The sequence below is a fragment of the Hyla sarda genome, chromosome 6 (genome assembly GCF_029499605.1).
Source record: "Hyla sarda isolate aHylSar1 chromosome 6, aHylSar1.hap1, whole genome shotgun sequence".
NCBI lineage: Eukaryota > Metazoa > Chordata > Amphibia > Anura > Hylidae > Hyla > Hyla sarda.
The window spans coordinates 206,180,466-206,200,421 of record NC_079194.1 but is presented as its reverse complement, the minus strand read 5'-3'; the positions used below and the strand labels follow the sequence as shown (position 1 = coordinate 206,200,421).

Below are 19,956 nucleotides of genomic sequence, written 5' to 3'. Positions count from 1 at the left end.
GGTGCCGGATCCGGCTGGGGGAGGGGAAAACTGGGTTCTCCCGTACGCCAGCCGGACCAGCGCTGAAATCCATTTACTTTAATGAGCCGACCGGAATCAAACGGTGACTCCGGTCGGCTCATTTTTGACCCATATCCGGTTTTGTGACTGGACCTAAAACCGTATTATACTACGGTTTTAGGTCCAGTCAGGAATCCAGATACAGGTCAAAAATGAGCCGACCGGAGTCACCGTTTGACTCCGGTCGGCTCATTAAAGTAAATGGATTTCAGCGCTGGTCCGGCTGGCGCACGGGAGAACCCGGTTTTCCCTTCCCCCAGCCGGATCTGGCACCTGTCCAGTGAAAACCAGGTGTGAATGCAGCCTAACTTGTATTAAATCTTTCCTGCAGTTTTTATGTCCTTTATTTTATGGATCTGTATAACAACAAGGACTGATGTTACTCATTTTCTTATAGAAAGCAATATATTTTTGAAAATTGTTGAACTATTTCTCTTTGACTCAAAGGGGGAGATTTATCAAAACTTGTCCAGAGGAAAAGTTGCTGAGTTGCCCAGAGCAACCAATTAGATCACTTCTTTCATTTTTTAAAAGGCCTCTGAAAAATGAAAGAAGCGATCTGATTGGTTGTTACAGGCAACTCAGCAACTTTTCCTTTTAACAGGTTTCGATTAAATCTCCCCCAAAATGTTAAATCTCTTTCACGACCTACCTTCCATTCAGTCGTATTGGGTATGTGTTGTTTTAAGGTAGTTGTCTCAGCATAAATGAACATCATGAAAGCAGGTTCACCATCTACGACTCCCTCTGAGTGGAGAACCTGCTAAATTGTAAATATACAATAAACCGTTCACCTACCCAAATGTTTATATGCTGTGGGGATTTTCAATCGCTGCCAAAATGACAGGTGTCAATAAAGCTGTTTTCATCTATAACTTGAAAAAGTATTGAGATAGTGGAAAAGTGACGTAATAATAAAGTTTCCCAATAGTCATATCTAAACTTTAATCTAAAAATTAAAGGGGTACTCCAGTGGAACCTTTTTTTTTTAATCAACTGGTGCCAGAAAGTTAAGCAGATTTGTAAATTAATTCTATTAAAAAATCTTAATCCTCCCAGTACTTATTAGCTGCTTAATGCTACAGAGGAAATTATTTTATTTTTTGAACACAGAGCTCTCTGCTGACATCTCTGTCCAGTTTAGGAACTGTCCAGAGCAGCAAATATTTGCTATGGGGATTTTCTCCTACTCTGGAAAGTTCTTAAAATGGACAGAGATGTCAGCAGCGAGCACTGTGCTCGTGAATCAGTAGAGCGCCCTGTGTTCTAAAAATAAAATAATTTCCTCTGTAGTATTCAGCAGCTAATAAGTACTGGAAGGATTAAGATTTTTTAATAGAAGTAATTTACAAATTAAAAAAAAAAAAAGTTTTCCACTGGAGTACCCCTTTAAATAAATAAAAGTAAACACAAAATAGAATAAAATCACACATAAAATAAATCTTAATCCTTTCAGTACTTATGAGCTGCTGAAGTTGAGTTGTTCTTTTCTAAGTGCTCTCTGATGACACGTGTCTCGGGAACCGCCCAGTTCAGAAGCAAATCCCCAAAGCAAACCTCTTCTTTCAGCAGAGAGCACTGTTACCAGACAGAAAACAACAACTCAACTTCAGCAGCTAATAATTATTGAAAGGATTAAGATTTTTTAATAGAAGTAATTTACAAATCTGTTTAACTTTCTGGAGCCAGTTGAAATAAAAAAAAAGTTTTTTCCTGGAATACCCCTTTAAGAAATTATATAGAATAATAAATATTCTAATTGTTTGTATAGCATAATAATACAACTGGTATTTTAGTTTATTATATATTCAAAACTTTTATATCTAAAAAAAAAAAAGCATAATTTTCAAGTAACTTGGGTTACAAATGAGTTAAAACTTACCATTTTATGGCTTGTTTTATGTGATGCATATATTGACTAAAGTCCAAATATATGGTGCCCATTTTCAGTCATCATTTCCCATATTGATTAACTGGCAAACATGCAATAGTAATAATGAAAATATATTGATTTACTGTCCTCATTTGCCTATAAGCTTTTTATTAATTTTACGTGTTTTCTCTACTTCTCCCCTTCATTTAATTGCTGCAGACCAGCCTACTGCTTGAAGAGCTTGAAAAAGATTCCTGGAACGGGGAAGACAAGTACAAAATACTGGGATGTATCGTGCCATTACTAGTAGAGCGCCAAGACCTGCGGCTTGAATGGAGAAAAAGGTGAGATTGGTGGCAGAAGAATAAGGCTGTAATTTAATCTACATAGTAATGTGACTTTACATACATTCTAAATGAAGATCTTTATTTCAGCCTTTTTTAAAAGAGACAACTATAACAACATTATCAGAGATTGTCTAGTATAATATTATTGTTGGAAATGATCCCTGTACAAGAGGCAGAGATGTGATAATAATCCCTTAGGATTGTAGGGAACTTGACGTTCTTCATGACCACTCTGTCAGCAGAATACATGGCTGATTTATGAAAGCCTGTAAATAAACCACTGACTAGATTCACACATTCTAACATAGCATTCTTTATAAATGCTGCTTGATTTAGCCGCATTGTTTCAGGGTTAATGTTAGACACATCCATTCAAAATGAACCCAACATCATAGGGTCAGACAGAAGGGTCTGGTGCTTGTTTCTCCTTCCACATCTTCATGACCCTTGGGCCTAGTTCCTGTCATTTTGTTCTACACAAGCGCTTCTAAACCACCTGCAGAGAGGTTAAGTCAAGGAGAACAGAGCTGGCTCTTCTCTACATAGGCCCAAAAGCCACTTGATCTGCCTCTATGGTACACTCAGGGTCAATTTTTGACTAAGTGCAGCCCTGGGCAAAATTTAAAATGAGGCCTACGGGTGGCATGACCAAAGATCACCATGTTGTGCCTTCTGAAGTGTGCTGCGTCTCAACTACTCAGGGAGCAGAACATGGCATTATTTTACTGTGCCACCAATGTCCCAGGTCACCATGTAGTCCTAGGTTTATTCTTTATATAGCCCACATTTAACAGTGATCAGTGCTGGCGATTTGTAATAATAGCCATTTTATTCTTCTTACTGTAATAGCAGCCATTTTATTCATTTAACTGTAATAGTTCTCCCCTTAATGTCCTATACTGTAATAATATCCACTTTTATGCTCCCTACAAAGTAATAATGTTACATTTGTGCCCTTTACTGTGTAGTAATGCCCCTTTGTACCTCTTACAGTATAATGCCTACTACACCTAACACCTCTTTAGGCCGGTATTCACACTACTGAATTGTTGCTAGCCTGACCACAATATCCTTTATACCCAGAACAATTGAAAACCCCTTAGAGGGGTGCAGAACAACCTTTCCCCAAACTTACCATTGGGTATAGAAATCTTGTCACAGCCTAAGATCCCAGTGAAGAAAAGTGGCACAAAATATAGGCTGCAGTTCAGACCAGAAAACTAATCCTTTCCTGCTCCACATATGGGGCCGGTAAAGGTGTTCGAAGTAGGATCTTGACATGATCCTGCTTGGTACCCAGCCCCCCACCTGTTTTTAATAGCCAAGGGCCACCACTAAAATAAATAAACAATTTGGTATTGCCGTAACTGCAACATTATAAATCTCTCATGGTGAACGACATAATTGAAAAGAAAAATTCCAAACACCAAACTTCATTTTTTTTTTTTTGTCACATCACAAAAAAGTGATCAAAAAGTCCCATTTAACCCTTTAAGGACCAAGCCCATTTTCACCTTAAGGACCAGGCCAATTTTATTTTTGCATTTTTGTGTTTTCCTCCTCGCCTTCTAAAATTCATAAGTCCTTTATATTTCCATCTACAGACCCATATAAGGGCTTGTTTTTTGTGTGACCAATTGTACTCTGTAATGAAACCTTTCATTTTACCATAAAATGTACGGCGAACCCAAAAAAAAATAATTTTTAAGGTAGGAAATTTAAATGAAAACCACAATTTTGCGCATTTTGCAGGGTTTTGTTTTCACACTGTACCCTTTACGGTACAAATGACATGTGTTCTTTATTCTGTGGGTCAATACAATTAAAATGATACCCATGGCTAGATACTTTTATATTTTTGTACCTCCGGCCGCCATGCTGGATGATCGGATTGCCGCGGCAGCGCTGCGGTCGATCCGATCATCCATTCAAAGTACCGCACTACCGCAGATGCCGTGATCTGTATTGATGACGGCATCTGAGGGGTTGATGGCGGACATCCGCGCGATCGCGGATGTCGGCCATTACGGTCGGGTCCCCGACTGCTACTAACAGCCGGAACCTGCCATGTATGACGCGAGCACTGTTCCAATGCTCGCGGTCATACACAGGACGTAAATGTACGTCCTGGTGCGGTATGTCCCGCCAAACCAGGACGTACATTTACATCCGTGGTCGTTAGAAAATACAGATCATGGCGCAACGTTAGCCCTCATACAGCCATGTATATGAAAAGATAAGTTGAGTTTGGGGAGTTTGGTCTGTGATCTCAACCCTATTGAGCAACTTTAGTATTCAGTGTCCTAAAAGCTACTGTAGGTGTCCCAATACTTTTGTCAGTTTGGTGTTTTTACATCTATAGACAAAACTTACAATGTAGAGTTACAGTTAAAAGTAATTGTTTGATCATGGCCTATGTGTCTTCAACCCAAAGTAATCTTTTCAATATTTTATATGTAGATCATAAATAAAAACAATAATAAAATAGAAATGCTATTATGATATAAAAACAATTATGCAGTGGGGTGAAAATCGAACCAACCACTAAACATTTGTGTATGACATCAGTATAATAGCTGTCAGTAAATGTAGATGAAATGGAATACTGAAGCATCCTGAACGGAACATATCTATCTCTGCTGCCATTATCTAGTAAAAATGAGCCTGTTGACTAGAAGGGTTCTTATTTCTATTTATCTGACCATCACAACATTCTCTAAAGTGCAGATTATTCCCAGCCAGAGTGTTTGCTAGGATTACACAGCAGAAATGGAAGCTATGGCTTTGAAAGAGATAAGGGAATAAAAAAATGTCACCCATTCACGAGCCAGGACATACAAAGTATGAGGTACTGATACACAACAGATGAACCCAGGCACCGCTATGCCACTAACTCCATAGTTGCTAAGCTCCTCCAGCCGGCAGACCTTTCCGGTGCTCACAAGGTACAACCACAAAGAGTATGAAAAGAATGGAGCATTCACCCAGTCTTTGCTGTGCAAGTAGCGTTCTTCTTTATTGCATTACAGTGTACAAACTAGGGATCGACCGATATCGTTTTTTTAGGGGTGATACCGATAATTGGTGGAGGTTAGGGCCGATAGCCGATAACTTATACCGATATTCCGGTCCACTCCACATCTGGCTCCGGTGGTGCCCTCCTGAACTGTCACTGTGCGCACGTCACGTCACTCGTCATTGCGCACAGCGTAACGCAGGACGCAGCAGGAGCAAGAAGTAGCGTGGGCTCCGGTAACAGGTAATTATAAAACCGGGGATGGGGGAGGCAATGGGGCCGGGACGGTGGGGGGTGCGATGCGGTGCGGCGGGTCGGGGGGGGCAGTCGCGGTGCGGTGCAGCGGGTTGGGGGGGGGGGGCATTATCTGCTTATCAGCAAGGTAATTGCCGATACCGATAATGCCCAATATCGTGATTATCGGCCGATAATATCGGCCATACCGATAATCGGTCGATCCCTAGTACAAACACATACGGGAGAGCGGACGTAAACAGAAGGGTGGGGGAGTGGGTTGGGCGACGGTCCGTGTCACACGCTCAGCGCTTCGTCAGACCCCTGAGGGGCCTGACGAAGCGCTGAGTGCGCGACACGGACGTCAAGGGCATGACGAAGCGCTCATCGCGCGACACGGACCGTCGCCCAACCCACTCCCCACCTTTCTGTTTACATCCGCTCTCCCTCCCGCATGTGTTTGAATGCTACTTGCACAGCAAAGACTGAATTAATGCTCCATTCTTTCCATACTCTTTGTGGACGTTCAAAGTATAAGGTAGTTTCTGCATTTGCACATATACGTACTATACTAGTGATCAAGTGAGCTCAGCAGTTGTCTCCAACAGATGCTACCAAACAGGATATTATACTCCACTCTATTATAGCAACTAGATTAGTAAATTCCCAGATTGTGGATGTTGCAGGAACTTCTCATCAGAGTCACATGGGATGATACCCTTAACCCCTTAAGGACCCGGGGTTTTTCCGTTTTTGCATTTTCGTTTTTTCCTCCTTTCCTTTAAAAAACCATAACTCTTTCAATTTTGCACCTAAAAATCCATGCAATGGCTTATTTTTTGCGCCACCAATTCTACTTTGTAATGACATCAGTCATTTTGCCCAAAAATCAACGTCGAACTGGGAAAAAAAAATCATTGTGAGACAAAATTGGAAAAAAAATGCCATTTTGTAACTTTTGGGGGCTTCCGTTTCTACACAGTACATTTTTCGGTAAAAATGACACATGATCTTTATTCTGTAGGTCCATACGATTAAAATGATACCCTACTTATGTAGGTTTGATTTTGTCGTACTTATGGAAAAAAATCATAACTCCATGCTGGAAAATGTATATGTTTAAAATTGTCATATTCTGACCCCTATAACTTTTTTATTTTTCCGCGTATGGGGCGGTATGTGGGCTTATTTTTTGCACCGTGATCTGAAGTTTTCAGCGGTACCATATATGTATTGATCGGACTTTTAGATCACTTTTTATTCATTTTTTCATGATTTAATAAGTGACCAAAAATGCACTATTTTAGACTTATTAACGATACATTTTTATAATTTGGACCTTTCCGCACGTGGCAATACCACATATGTTTATTTTTATTTACACAGTTTTTTTTTTATGGGAAAAGGGGGGTGATTCAAACTTTTATTGGGGAAGGTGTTAAATGATCTTTATTCACTTTAGATTTTTTTTTTTGCAGTGTTATAGCTCCCATATGGACCTATAACACTGCACACACTGATCTTTTACATTGATCAATGGTTTCTCATAGGAAACCAGTGATCGATGATTCTGCCGCTTGACTGCTCATGCCTGGATCGCAGGCACTGAGCAGTCATTCGGCGATCGGACAGCATGGAGGCAGGTAGGGATCCTCCGGCTGTTATGTAAGCTGTTCGGGATGCCGCGATTTCGCTGCGGCGATCCCGAACAGCTCCCTGAGCTAACCGGTATGGTTTTACTTTCACTTTAGACGCTGCGTTCAACTTTGAACGCCGAGTCTAAAGGGTTAATAGCGTGCGGAACCGCGATCAGTGCTGCGCGCTATTAGCCACGGATCCCGGCTGGGCCCGACCCGCTATGACGCGGGGCCACGCCGTGGCCCCGCGTTATAGAACGGGAGTAGACTCATGACGTACCGGTACTCCGGTGGAAAACTTTTTTTTTTTTTTTAAATCAACTGGTGCCAGAAAGTTAAACAGATTTGTTATTTACTTCTATTAAAAATTCTTAATCCTTCCAGTACTTATTAGCGGCTGTATACTACTTTCTTTTGGGGTTTCTTTTCTGTCACGACCACAGTGCTCTCTGCTGACACCTGTCCATTTTAGGAACTCTCCAGAGCAGCATATGTTTGCTATGGGGATTTGCTCCTGCTCTGGACAGTTCATGACATGGACGGAGGTGTCAGCAGAGAGCACTGTGGTCATGATGTCAGCAGAGAGCACTGTGGTTGTGAGAGAAAAGTAATCCAAAAGGAAAATAATTTCCTCTGTATTATACAGCCGCTAATAAGTACATAAGGGATTAAGATTTTTTAATAGAAGTAATTTACAAATCTGTTTAACTTTCTGGCATCAGTTGATTTAAAAAAATAAAATAAAAAGCTTTCCACCGGAGTACTGCTTTAAATACATAAAAATTTGGAATTCATGCTTTTGGCAGAGTTGTTGTGATTCCTTTGGTCATAGTTCCAAGATACCACCAAATCCACTTGGAGAATTTCAAACTTCTAATACACTTGAGCTTGCTTGGACAAGATTTATGGACCTTTATCTTCTCTTTCCCCTATCCCTACTCCAGTCCTGTTTCTTCTGTGTTTAATTGTTCTTTATCTTCTCTTTTGGCTACATTTCAATTATGTTCATTTAGTTTAAATTTTTTTTTTGTTTTTTTAATCAACTGGTGCCATAAAGTTAAACAGATTTGTAAATTACTTCTATTAAAAAATCTTAATCCTTCTAGTACTTATAAGCTTCTGTTTGCTTCACAGTAAGTTTTTATCATTTGGAATTGCCTTTCTGTTTGACCACAGTGCTCTCTGCTGACATGTCAGGAGCTGTCCAGAGTAGGAGCAAATCCCCATAGCAAACCTATCCTGCTCTGGACAGTCCCTAAAATGGACAGGGGTGTCAGCAGAGAGCACTGTGGTCACACAGAAAGAAAATTTAAAAAGAATACAATTTCCTGTGGAGAATACAAAAGCCTATAAGTACTAGAAGGATTAAGATTTTTTTAATAGAAATAATTTACAAATCTGTTTAACTTCATGTCATCGGTTGATTTAAAAAAAAAAAGTTTTACAGTGGAGTACCCCTTTAAGGACAAGATTTGTACTTTTAATTGACCTTTTTGGTAAGTCTACTTATTTGTGTAGAATTTGCTGTTTCCTTATTGCGTTGACTTCAATAATGTGTTCCTGTATTAACAAAGATCTACAAGTGGGTCCGGATAAGTATTAAGCCTTACCCAGATGTAATTTGAAGGGTGTACTGGCCAATATATCTATAGTCAATGGGGCAAAAAATCATATGATTTTAACTTGTCTTTATTTTTTTGGTCCAAAATAAAAAATGGCAGAACCTCCAGAAAAGTTCAATATTGAAGAGCATAGGACCATCATCACGTTCCTATTCCTGTTCCTGTGTTTTGAAATTGGAGAGCAAATGATAGTTGGAAGGAGCCAGGTCAGAGAAATCGGGTAAATGGGGCATCACTTAAAAATGAAGGCTGTAAGTTTTGCCATTGTTTCATGTGCAGGGTGTGATGAGGGGTTGTCCTGTTTTGTTCGGTTGTCAAAAGTTTGGGGTTCCACTTTCCTGCAAGCTTTCTCATTTCCAAGTTGTTGTGAATAATGGCACCAACTTTCTCATGGGATTTTCCCAGTTATGTAGCAATATTTTTGGCTGATATGTGGCCGTCCTCCATGATTATGTCATGGACGACTTACACATTTGCAGGCCCAGAGACAGAAACAGGCCTTCCATTTGGTTTCCCACTTTAAACACCAAAATGGCCAGTTTGAAAACTGACAACCTAATGTATAATTGTTGCGTATGAAGAGCCACTGTCAACCAAAGTTTGTGACATTTTATTATGGCACTTGAGTATGGTCCTATGCTCTTTAACAATTAACTTTTCTGGAAGTGCTGCTATGTTCACTTTGGACTGGAAAAAAATAAAGATAAGTTAAAATCATATGATTTTTGCACCATTAATGGGGTACTCCCCAGGAAATCCTTTTTTTTTTTTTTTTTTTTTTAAATCAACTGGTGCCAGAAATTTAAACAGATTTGTAAATTACTTCTATTTAAAAATCTTAATCCTTCCAGTACTTATCATCTGCTGTATGCTCCACAGGAATTATTTTTCTTTTTGAATTTCCTTTCTGTCTGACCAGACATTTTAAGAACTTTCTGGAGTAGGATAGGTTTGCAATGGGGATTTCCTCCTACTCTGGACAGTTCCTAAAATGGACAGCAGTGTCAGCAGAGAGCACTGTGGTCAGACAGAAAGGAAATTCAAAAAGAAAAAGAACTTCCTGTGGAGCATACAACAGCTAGTAAGTACTGAAAGGATTAAGCTTTTTAACTGTTTAACTTTCTGGCACCAGTTGATTTAAAAAATAAATAAATGTTTTCCAGGGGAGTACCCCTTTAAATGTAGCTTACTAGCTCAATTTCTGGGTAAGGCTTAATACTTAACAGCCCCCCCCCCCCCCCTCATACCTTACAATAGCCAGCTGTTGGTTTAGTTACACATGCTCAGAAGCTCAGTCAGACAGCCTGGATTATGTTGTACAGATTGGGGGAGATTTATGAAAACCAGTCCAGAGGAAAAGTTGCTGAGTTGCCCATCGCAACCAATCAGATCGCTTCTTTCGTCTTTCAGAGGCCTTTACAAATATGAAAGAAGTGATCTGATTGGTTGCTATGGGCAACTCAGCAACTTTTCCTCTGGACAGGTTTTAATAAATCTCCCCCATTGATTCCTGCTATTGAGCACGCCAGTCAAGTATCAATGCACTTTCTCACATCACAGGATTTGATCTCCCCGAGAACACTGGGGGGGAGCTTAAATATGTATGTAACAGCAATAACTAGACATAGCAAACTGTTTTAAGGATTTCAGGTACATTTTTTATTGAATTTGATAAAAAAAAAAATGTGGTACAACCCCTTTAAATGTATTTTTATTACTGTATACACTGATAAGGATGATGGAATATAGTGTGCAGATTTGCACATTTTGTGGTATCCTGTGGTATGTCTACCTGTGACTTTACAGGTATGTATTCCTAAAGGTCATGAGAACAAATGTTCTGAAATTGATAAAATAACTGCAGGATGTTCTGTAAACACACAGAGGTTGACCAACGCTTGGATACTACACAAAGGATCTAATGTCACATGGTTATGTTAAAACGCTCTTAACAACTTGAAGTACGTTGGGTAAATAGACTGAAGCAGACTTGTTAAAAGAAGCAGGCCATAGCTTCCTCATTATGCTCAGTATGTTTATAGTAGATAGCAGTAGTCTGACAGACATATCACCCAACTGACTATGTGACCCTTCCTTGGCCTGCTATGTAACCTGCAGAAAGAACATATAAAACAGCAGGATGGTCAGCAGCTGGATATGTAGTACATGCCCTGCACTCTGCTTAGAAATCATATTTCCAAATGTATTTTTCAGTAGGATTACTTACTGAATGTCCAGACAAATGTCTTATTTTGCAGTCACTTCTTCATGTTAATAATAGTTCTGAAAATACCAAGATACAATTACATACATATTATGAGCACATAGAATACTATATGCAGTTTGAGATGTATTTATAAGAAAAACTTCAGCTTAACCTCTTAAGGACGCAGGGCGTACTTGTACTCCCTTCACCCGATCCTGGTATTTAAAACGGGGTCACGGCATCATACCGTATCGGTCCCAGTGGCTTATGATAGCCAGGACACTGGGCTAATAGCGCACGGCACTGATCGATGTGCTGCGTGCTATTAACCCCTTGGGCGCGGCTATCAAAGTTGATCACCGCATCTAAAACGAAAGTAAAAGCTTCCCTTCAGTTAAGTCGGGCTGATCGGGACTATTGCGATAAAATTGTGATGTCCCGATCAGCTAGGACGTGAGTGGAGGTCCCCTTACCTTGTTCCGGCACATCCGATGGGCGTTTGATTGCTCCAAGCCTGAGCTACAGGCTAGAGCAATCAACCTCCTATAAAGCTGATCCATGCAAAGCTATGGCTTTGCAGGGATCAGTGTTAAAGATCAGTGTGTGCAGTGTTATAGCCCCCTATGGGGGAAAAAAAAAAAAAGTTAATAAAGGTCATTAAAAAAAAACTGTAAAAATAAACATATGTGGTATCGCCGCGTGCGAAAATGTCTGAACTATAAAAATATATTGTTAATTAAACCGCACGTGCAATGTTGTACACACAAAAAAAAATTCCAAAGTGTCTTTTTTGTCACTTTTTATATCATGAAAAAATGAATAAAAAGCAATCAAAAAGTCAGATCAATACAAAAATGGTACCAATAAAAACTTCAGAAAACGGCACAAAAAATGAGCCCTCATACCGGCCCGTAGGCGGAAAAATAAAAAAGTTATAGGGGTCAGAAGATGAGAATTCTTAACGTATAAATTTTCCTGCATGTAGTTATGATTTTTTTCAGTACGACAAAATCAAACCTATATACGGTAAGTAGGGTATCATTTTAACCATATGGACCTACAGAATAAAGATAAGGTGTAATTTTTACTGAAAAATGCACTGCGTAGAAACAAAAGCCCCCAAATGTTAAAAAATGAAATGTATTCTTCAATTTTGTCACACAATGAATTTTTTTTTCCTTTTCGCTGTGGATTTTTTTGTAAAATGACAGTCATACATTTTGCAAAGTAGAATTGGTGGTGCAAAAAATAAGCCATCATATGGAATTTTATGTGCAAAATTGAAAGCATTATGATTTTTAGAAGGTGATGAGGAAAAAATGAAAATGCAAAAACGGAAAAACGCTGAGTCCTTAAGGGGTTAACTAGAGCGAATGCAGAGGAGCGTGACCAAAATAATGCATAGTATGGTTGGATTGGCATACTGAGATAGATGATCAAACTTGGCATTTGGAGTTTGGTCTCCTGCCAGACTGGGAGAAGACCAAACTAACTGTTTGACTTGCACAGGGAACAGAACAGAGCCACCTAGTGGTTGTTTTTTCAATCACATTAAAAACATATAAAGGTTGAGAATTTTAACAGCAAGTAAATAGCAAAGTGTCTTATAATTACATAAGGAACAATATATTAAAAGTTTAGTTTGGTGACAGGTACTCTTTAAGGAACATGACAAACTTTCAGTGTATTAACTTGGCCTTCACATTTTCCTGAAAACCAAGTTTGATCAATGGATGAAACACCTCACAACTGTGAGGGTACATGGCATCTGGCACCAAAATGTTAGCAGCAGTTGGACATATTTTAAGTCCTCCAAGTTGGAAGGTATGGTCTTCAAAAGTCTTAAGAAATGTATGCCTCAACAGCTTTGGTTGGACCTACACAATATAGTTGGCCTTAATGTTATGGCTGATTGGTTTATCTATGTGTATATTTACGTAGACTACAGTGTTTCCTCTTTTGACATGCATCTGTACAGATCTTGAAGATATCTAAGTGATGACTGCATGGCCTGCTCAACCATCTTATTTGACAAAGATGTTTTCTTAGTCCCAGTGTATTGAAAACACAAGAACTTGATGAAAGAATGATAAGTGGGTAAAGAGTTTTTAGCAGACAAGAGAGATTAGGCATTCTGGACAGGTTTAGCAAAGTACAAAGGAGATTGAGAGAAGATAAGTGTTTAAGAATATTTAAGGGGGAGGTACATAGAATCAACACATAATCGGATGTGTACGACCTCAGTATTTATGTATAGCCTTAGGCTTACATAGGTAGACTCAAGAGATTGGTGTGGTATTTGTCATCCTTTCTTTAGTAAACCTAAGGTTAAATGTATGTGTATATTTAAAAAAAAAAAACAGCCAGGACTATATATCAACCAATGAGTCGTAACGCCAAGCAAAGTATGTTCAATAACGTTGTTCTACAGAAACTAAAAACCATTCTTTAAGTGGGAAAAAAATCTAACAAAAATTAGATCAGAATTAATACAAAAATATGAAACATCTGCCTAAATGATATGCCTAATGGTATTATTTTCTATAATTTCCCTTTATTAAATTTACCATATTCTAAAAAGTACGGTATATGTTATTATGAATATCTTATGACATAAGAAAAATTTCATGTTCAAACTTATCAGCTTCCCTGAATAATAACCTAACCTGTTTTTCCCCTTTGAGGAGCAATTGTAAGTTTTCATAAAATGCACAAAATCAGTGTGAATGAAGACCTGTACTAGAGCCTTACTATAGCCCTTTACATGGCCTGACACGTGCTGATCTGGTAGATGGGTACTCGTTTATTGAGTGTATAACAAGCGTCAACATTCATGCCAGGAGGCCTGGATAAACTATCGATGGACCATTTGTTGGCTTCACATCACCTTGTATAATAGGGGATGTGTGGCCGATTAATGATGATTTATTTTTTTTTAGCATGGCAAAATAGCACGATCATTTGATGAGCGCTTCAACTGATCATTGGCCCTATTACACACATAATGTGGGGTGAATGAAAATTTGCAGATGATATATCTGACCTTGTTTCACAACATTGTTAAGTAAAGTGTTACATTATCTCTAACTGCCAGATCAATTTTGGAATTAGTCTACCCTTGGTTATATTTTTCCCTTAATATTTCAATCTAAAATCACCCAAATTAGAGCAATGGTACTTAAAGGGGTGCCCCGCCCCTAGACATCTTATGCTTTATCCAAAGGATAGGGGATAAGATGTCAGAACGGGGGGGGGGGGGGTCCCGCCATTGGGGACTCCCGCGTTCTCCCTGCTGCACCCATTGTTCATTCAGAGCGTCTGGTGCAGTGCCGGAGGCTCGTGATGTCACTGCCATGCTCCGCTTATGATGTCATGGCCATGCCCCTCAGTGCAAGTCTATGGGAGGGGCCATGATGCCTATCAAGTCCCCTCCCATAGACTTGCATTGAGGGTGCGTGGCTGTGACGTCACGAGCGGGACATGACCGTGACACCACGAGCCTCCGCCCCACATCGCCAGTCATCCAGCATGGAACAAAGTTCACTCCCTGTACCAGATCTTTGGGGTGCCACAGCCGAGATTGTGTGGGTTCCTAGGGCCGGGACCCCCGTGATCAGACATCTTATCCCCTATCCTTTGTATAGGGGATAAGATGTCTAGGGGCGGAGTACCCCTTTAATAATTTGCATTAGCCCCTTCAGGATATTCCTTATTCAGGGTGACAAACGTGCTTATGAAAGTAACCAGTGCTCTCCATGGGCTTCAAAAGCATTATTATTCCTAAAACAACCCTATCCTTAAAATAACGAAATTAAAGTTAACACTATCCTGACTTTATATAACAGAATATCCCAGTTGTTTAATTCTTGAGGACAACCCATTCAACCACAATCCTTACCCATCCTAATACATTAACAGTCTGTAAATGTTACATCATACACATTTTTCACTCTGAGCAAGAACACGGTTAAAGGGGGTATCGGAGATAAAGACTGTACAGTTCCCTGCAACACAAGCATTCTTATAGCATAATGGGAGGAGCTCAGCATTAAAGGGGTTATCCAGGATTGGAAAAACATGTCTGCTTTCTTCCAAAAACAGTGCCACACCTGTCCTTAGGTTGTGTGGGGGTATTACAGTTCATCTCCATTAACTTCAACAGAGCTGAACTGCATTTCCACACACAACCAAAGGACAAGAGACATGAAGATGTTTCCTCTCCATAACAAGGAAATAGAAATGATCATTTTCCTTCAGAGTTCAATGATCCCTCTTATGGACCAAAATATTGGGATTTGGAATATAGAATTTCAGTTTCAGAGAGGAAAAAGAAAATTGTTCTCATCAGTGGATAAGAGAAATGCAGAACGGAAAAACCCAGACACGAATGCTTGACAAAGAAGGAATAAATGGTCAAGCCCAAAACCCCAGGGGAAACTAAATCTGGAGGAAGAAGACGACAAAGAAAAAAGTTTTTATTTGTTTTATTTTTTAATAAACAAGAGAGATGTAAGATAAAATAATGGTATTTTAAATCTGAATAAGGTTTAGGATGTAAAAATGACTTAAATGTATCAAATAGAGGATTGAAGCTTCAGATCATGTCAGAAAATCCTTTGTTGATATAAACAAATATAAGTTAAATTTAAAAAATATATAAATATTTTTTTTACTAGTAATGAATTTTTTTTCTGGTAAATTTGGCATAGAGTATAAACATACTACTTTAATGTGAAATGCCAAAATACTATAAACCGCCAGGTAAAGGAGGGAGAATTTTCGTTCAGAGATGCAGATTGGAGGTGAATATAAAAAAAATTTAAACTGAAGGGAAATTTACAGAGGTCTTTAGTTCTAAATTTGCAAGACATATTAACATGGCATATATGAGAATCAAGTATCCTAAAGAATCCTGTTTTATATAATAATAATAATTCCTTATTTATATAGCACCGACATATTCTACAGTGGTTTTCTATCAATGCTATCAGGATAAGAGTATTCCAGTATAACAGATATTTCATCTTAAAGGGGTATTCCAGGAAAAAATGTATTATATATATATATATATATCAATTGGCTCCAGAAAGTTAAACAGATTTGTAAATTACTTCTATTAAAAAATCTTAATCCTTTCAGTACTTATGAGCTTCTGAAGTTAAGGTTGTTCTTTTCTGTCTAAATCCTTTCTGATGACACCTGTCTCGGGAAACGCCCAGTTTAGAAGCAAATCCCCATAGCAAACCTCTTCTAAACTGGGCGTTTCCCGAGACAGGTGTCATCAGAAAGGATTTAGACAGAAAAGAACTACCTTAACTTCAGAAGCTCATAAGTACTGAAAGGATTAAGATTTTTTAAGAGAAGTAATTTACAAATCTTAGTAAATAAAGAGCAAAGGTGCCCTGCACTCACTGCTTCAGTCCAGGTAATCCTGCTCCCATCTCGGGTCACGACTCGAACACGGAGGACATGGATAGTGGAGCGCTCAGAGGCGACTGCCGGCGGTTTCACGCATAGGAATGCGCTTCATCCGGCCTCGTTAACGTCATCGCGCTGTGCGAATTATAAAGGTGCAGCTGGTGAGTCACATTTGATAGAAATCGCATTAATATTAAAAAATAAGACGATCGCTGACTTATTGAAGGGTCAGAAGTTGAATAGAGAAGCACATCCCAAGGAGACTTGGTTGTCTGGTGTAGCCCCGAAAGGGAACAAGAAGTGCGGTTTCTGTCCTCAATGCCCTCATAATATTAATGCGATTTCTATCAAATTAGGGAGTTACTTTTTTTTAAATAAAACACCTTGTCACCTGCCGGAGCACCTTCGTTGTATATTTTTTAATTTGTAGTTGCCAATTCTATTCTATATTGGAAAAACTGAGAGACAGCTCCGGGCCCGAGTGCAAGAGCATATGTATTCAGTTCGAAAAGGAGGCGGGTCCTCAAGATTTGTTCAACATATGAAGTCCATACATGGTGGAAATTGTACATCTCTAAAATTTGGAGGTCTTGAAACAATCCCTTGTCACCCCTCTGGAGGGGATAGACGCCGTCTGCTCCTGCGTGCTGAGGCGCGATGGATATTACGGCTTGACGTGCAGGGGCCATTAGGGTAAAATGATAAATTAGACTTTTCCCCTTTTTTATAAGTTTCTCTTTTTTCAGGGCAGTTCTAGGTTTATTAGTATTGATGTACTTACCTAACTTGCTTTTTGCTTCCTTATGTGGTTTCTTTTCCATTTATTTCTTCACACAACATGGGGTGAGAGTTCACCTGGAATCATGTGACTCACCAGCTGCACCTTTATAATTCGCACAGCGCGATGACGTTAACGAGGCCGCATGAAGCGCATTCCTATGTGTGAAACCGCCGGCAGTCGCCTCTGAGCGCTCCACTATCCATGTCCTCCGTGTTCGAGTCGTGACCCGAGATGGGAGCAGGATTACCTGGACTGAAGCGGTGAGTGCAGGGCACCTTTGCTCTTTATTTACTACTATTTGGTGACTACGGTCTTTATTGTCCTAGCACCTCCGCTGCCAGGGTGGATTTCCAGACTAGCGGGACGCCGTCTCCATCTCGTGGTCTTAGGAGGCTTAAGGTATCGGTGCCACTGTTGTTTCTCTTTTACTATTAGTTAATTTACAAATCTGTTTAACTTTCTGGAGCCAGTTGATATATGTAACAAAGATTTTTCCTGGAATACCCCTTTAAAATTAATAAAATATTTTTCTTAACCATAATGACTTTTGATATAGTGGGTCTTTTTACTTACAGAAAAATGGAACAATGATGGGGGAACATAAACATGTCGTAGGGGAGAAATTTTGCATTTCTTGATGCCTGTTTGAAAAAGTATTTAAAAATACTACTACTACTGCTACTACTACCGTATATACTCGAGTATAAGCCGAGTTTTTCAGCACGATTTTTCGTGCTGAAAACACCCCCCTCGGCTTATACTCGAGTGAACTCTCCGCCCTCAGTGGTCTTCAACCTGCGGACCTCCAGATGTTTCAAAACTACAACTCCCAGCATGCCCGGACAGCCATTGGCTGTCCGGGCATGCTGGGAGTTGTAGTTTTGAAACATCTGGAGGTCCGCAGGTTGAAGACCACTGAAGCCTTCATCATCATCCAGACCCCCCACCCCCTTTAGTTTTGTACTCCCCTCGGCGGGAAGGAAGGGTGAGCTGTTCTGGGCCATCTGTGCTGCAGGGACCGTCCGGTGGGGAGGGTTAGTCGTTCCGGGCTGTCCATTTTCACCGGGGGGGGGGCCTCTTCTCCGCGCTTCTGCCCCGGAATAGTGATGTTGCCTTGACGACAATAATGAATTGAAATAATTATTATTGTTGTTATTTAATGAATTAGTTAATTATTATTATTAATTAGTTAATTATTATTATTTTTATTATTATTAATAATAATTTATATAATGCCCAAAAAGATTCTGCATCACTTTACATTTACTCTACAATTATGGGGATAGTATGAATAGTAGAATAATATGAATGGAGAAAGAGCTCATGATATGTTGTTTTCTCATCTGTGGTTTATCTACATCAGTGATGATGATAGACAGACCTGCTCCATTCATGACCTTCAACCTCTTCTTTGCCGTCTGACTTTGCCACCTTCTCCTGACCCCTGGTGACTCTTCCAATCTTTCACCTGGGCTTTTTTGTAATTTGCAGGGCTTTCAATAAGCCTAATTCAGCATCAACACTCAGAATTGCTGGAGCCTCCATTGTCTTGTGCCTGACTCAAAGCTTTTAAAATGGCATGTGAATAACCTGTAGCTATTCTATACACATTAAAGTTAGATAAAATGTTTTGGTATTTTATATATAGTAAACCAGTGCTCGCAGGTGGTCCCCTCATGTCATATACTAGTGTAGCATTCCTTATAGCGGTAATACACTTTTCATATATATTATTTGCTAAGAATATCAGAGTTATACAAATCCATCCATGACAATTCCAATGGGAAAATTGCTGAATTATTTTGTTGCTCACAAGGAACCATCATGTGACCCATGATGATAAAAAGCATCATAGTGTGGGGGGCTATTTCTAAGTAATATCTATCTTTAAAACCTCTAACAGGGGTTGTCTGGTGGCTCTCAATTTCACAAATCTCTTATCTATAATGTATATGACATTGTATTTGTTGCATAACTTAAAGGGGTATTCCGGGAATTTTTTTTATTTGACTATGCTACAGGGGCTGTAAAGTTAGTGTAGTTCATAATATAGTGTCTGTACCTGTGTGTGACGGTTTTCTCACAATTCTTATGTGATTTTCACCTCAATATTTATTTTTATCAGCATACAAAATGACTGTTGTCTCAGATTTTTCCCAGGTTGCAATGCGGTTGAGACCTGACTCACTAGTCAGCTGATGACAGGGAGCCTGTCTGCTTCAATGGGTGGATGGATCAATCTGCAACTAATGCAACAGCTGTAGGCACCCTGACTGAAGACCACAGGTCTGCAGCTCATTTAGTTTCAATGGGTGGGGTGGCTGATGTGTGGGAAGAAGGAAAATGGAATCATGGGATTTGTACGCAAACAAGAAAACAGAAAACAGGAAATACAAGTTCTCAGAAAGTTAGCCACAGTATTCTGGTAATCTCACAGCATAGCCATTTAGCCCCAAGACAAGCGCAGATCCTTCCTAAGCATGCCCATTACTGCCTGCCAGGTATGTACTAATATCACCTTATGGTGGAGAACCCCTTTAAAGGAGTTATCAAGGATTTAAAAAAAACAGAACTGATTTATTAAAAAATAAAAAATAAACAGCACCATACCTGTCCAGGTTGTATGTGGTATTGCAACTCCGTTCCAATTAGGTGAATGGAGATAAATTGTAATACCCCACACGGCCTGATGACAGGTGTGGTGCTGTTTTTGGAAGCAATAGGCTCTGTTCTTCTAATCCTGGATAACCCCCTTAACAATT

At 39.5% G+C, this 19,956-nt stretch overlaps 1 protein-coding gene across 5 annotated transcripts in view; it reads left to right on the top strand.

The window, feature by feature from the left end:
* FTO (FTO alpha-ketoglutarate dependent dioxygenase) overlaps positions 1-19,956 on the top strand; it is a 358,438-nt gene that overhangs the window by 123,108 nt on the left and 215,374 nt on the right. For 4 of the 5 annotated variants that reach the window (XM_056526317.1, XM_056526319.1, XM_056526318.1 and 1 more), the window contains exon 9: positions 2,153-2,277. In XM_056526317.1, the coding sequence (XP_056382292.1) occupies positions 2,153-2,277 (125 nt within the window). Of the gene's footprint in view, positions 1-2,152; positions 2,278-8,888; positions 9,005-19,956 lie in introns of those variants that run through there. The other variant, XM_056526320.1, reaches the window with a different exon arrangement.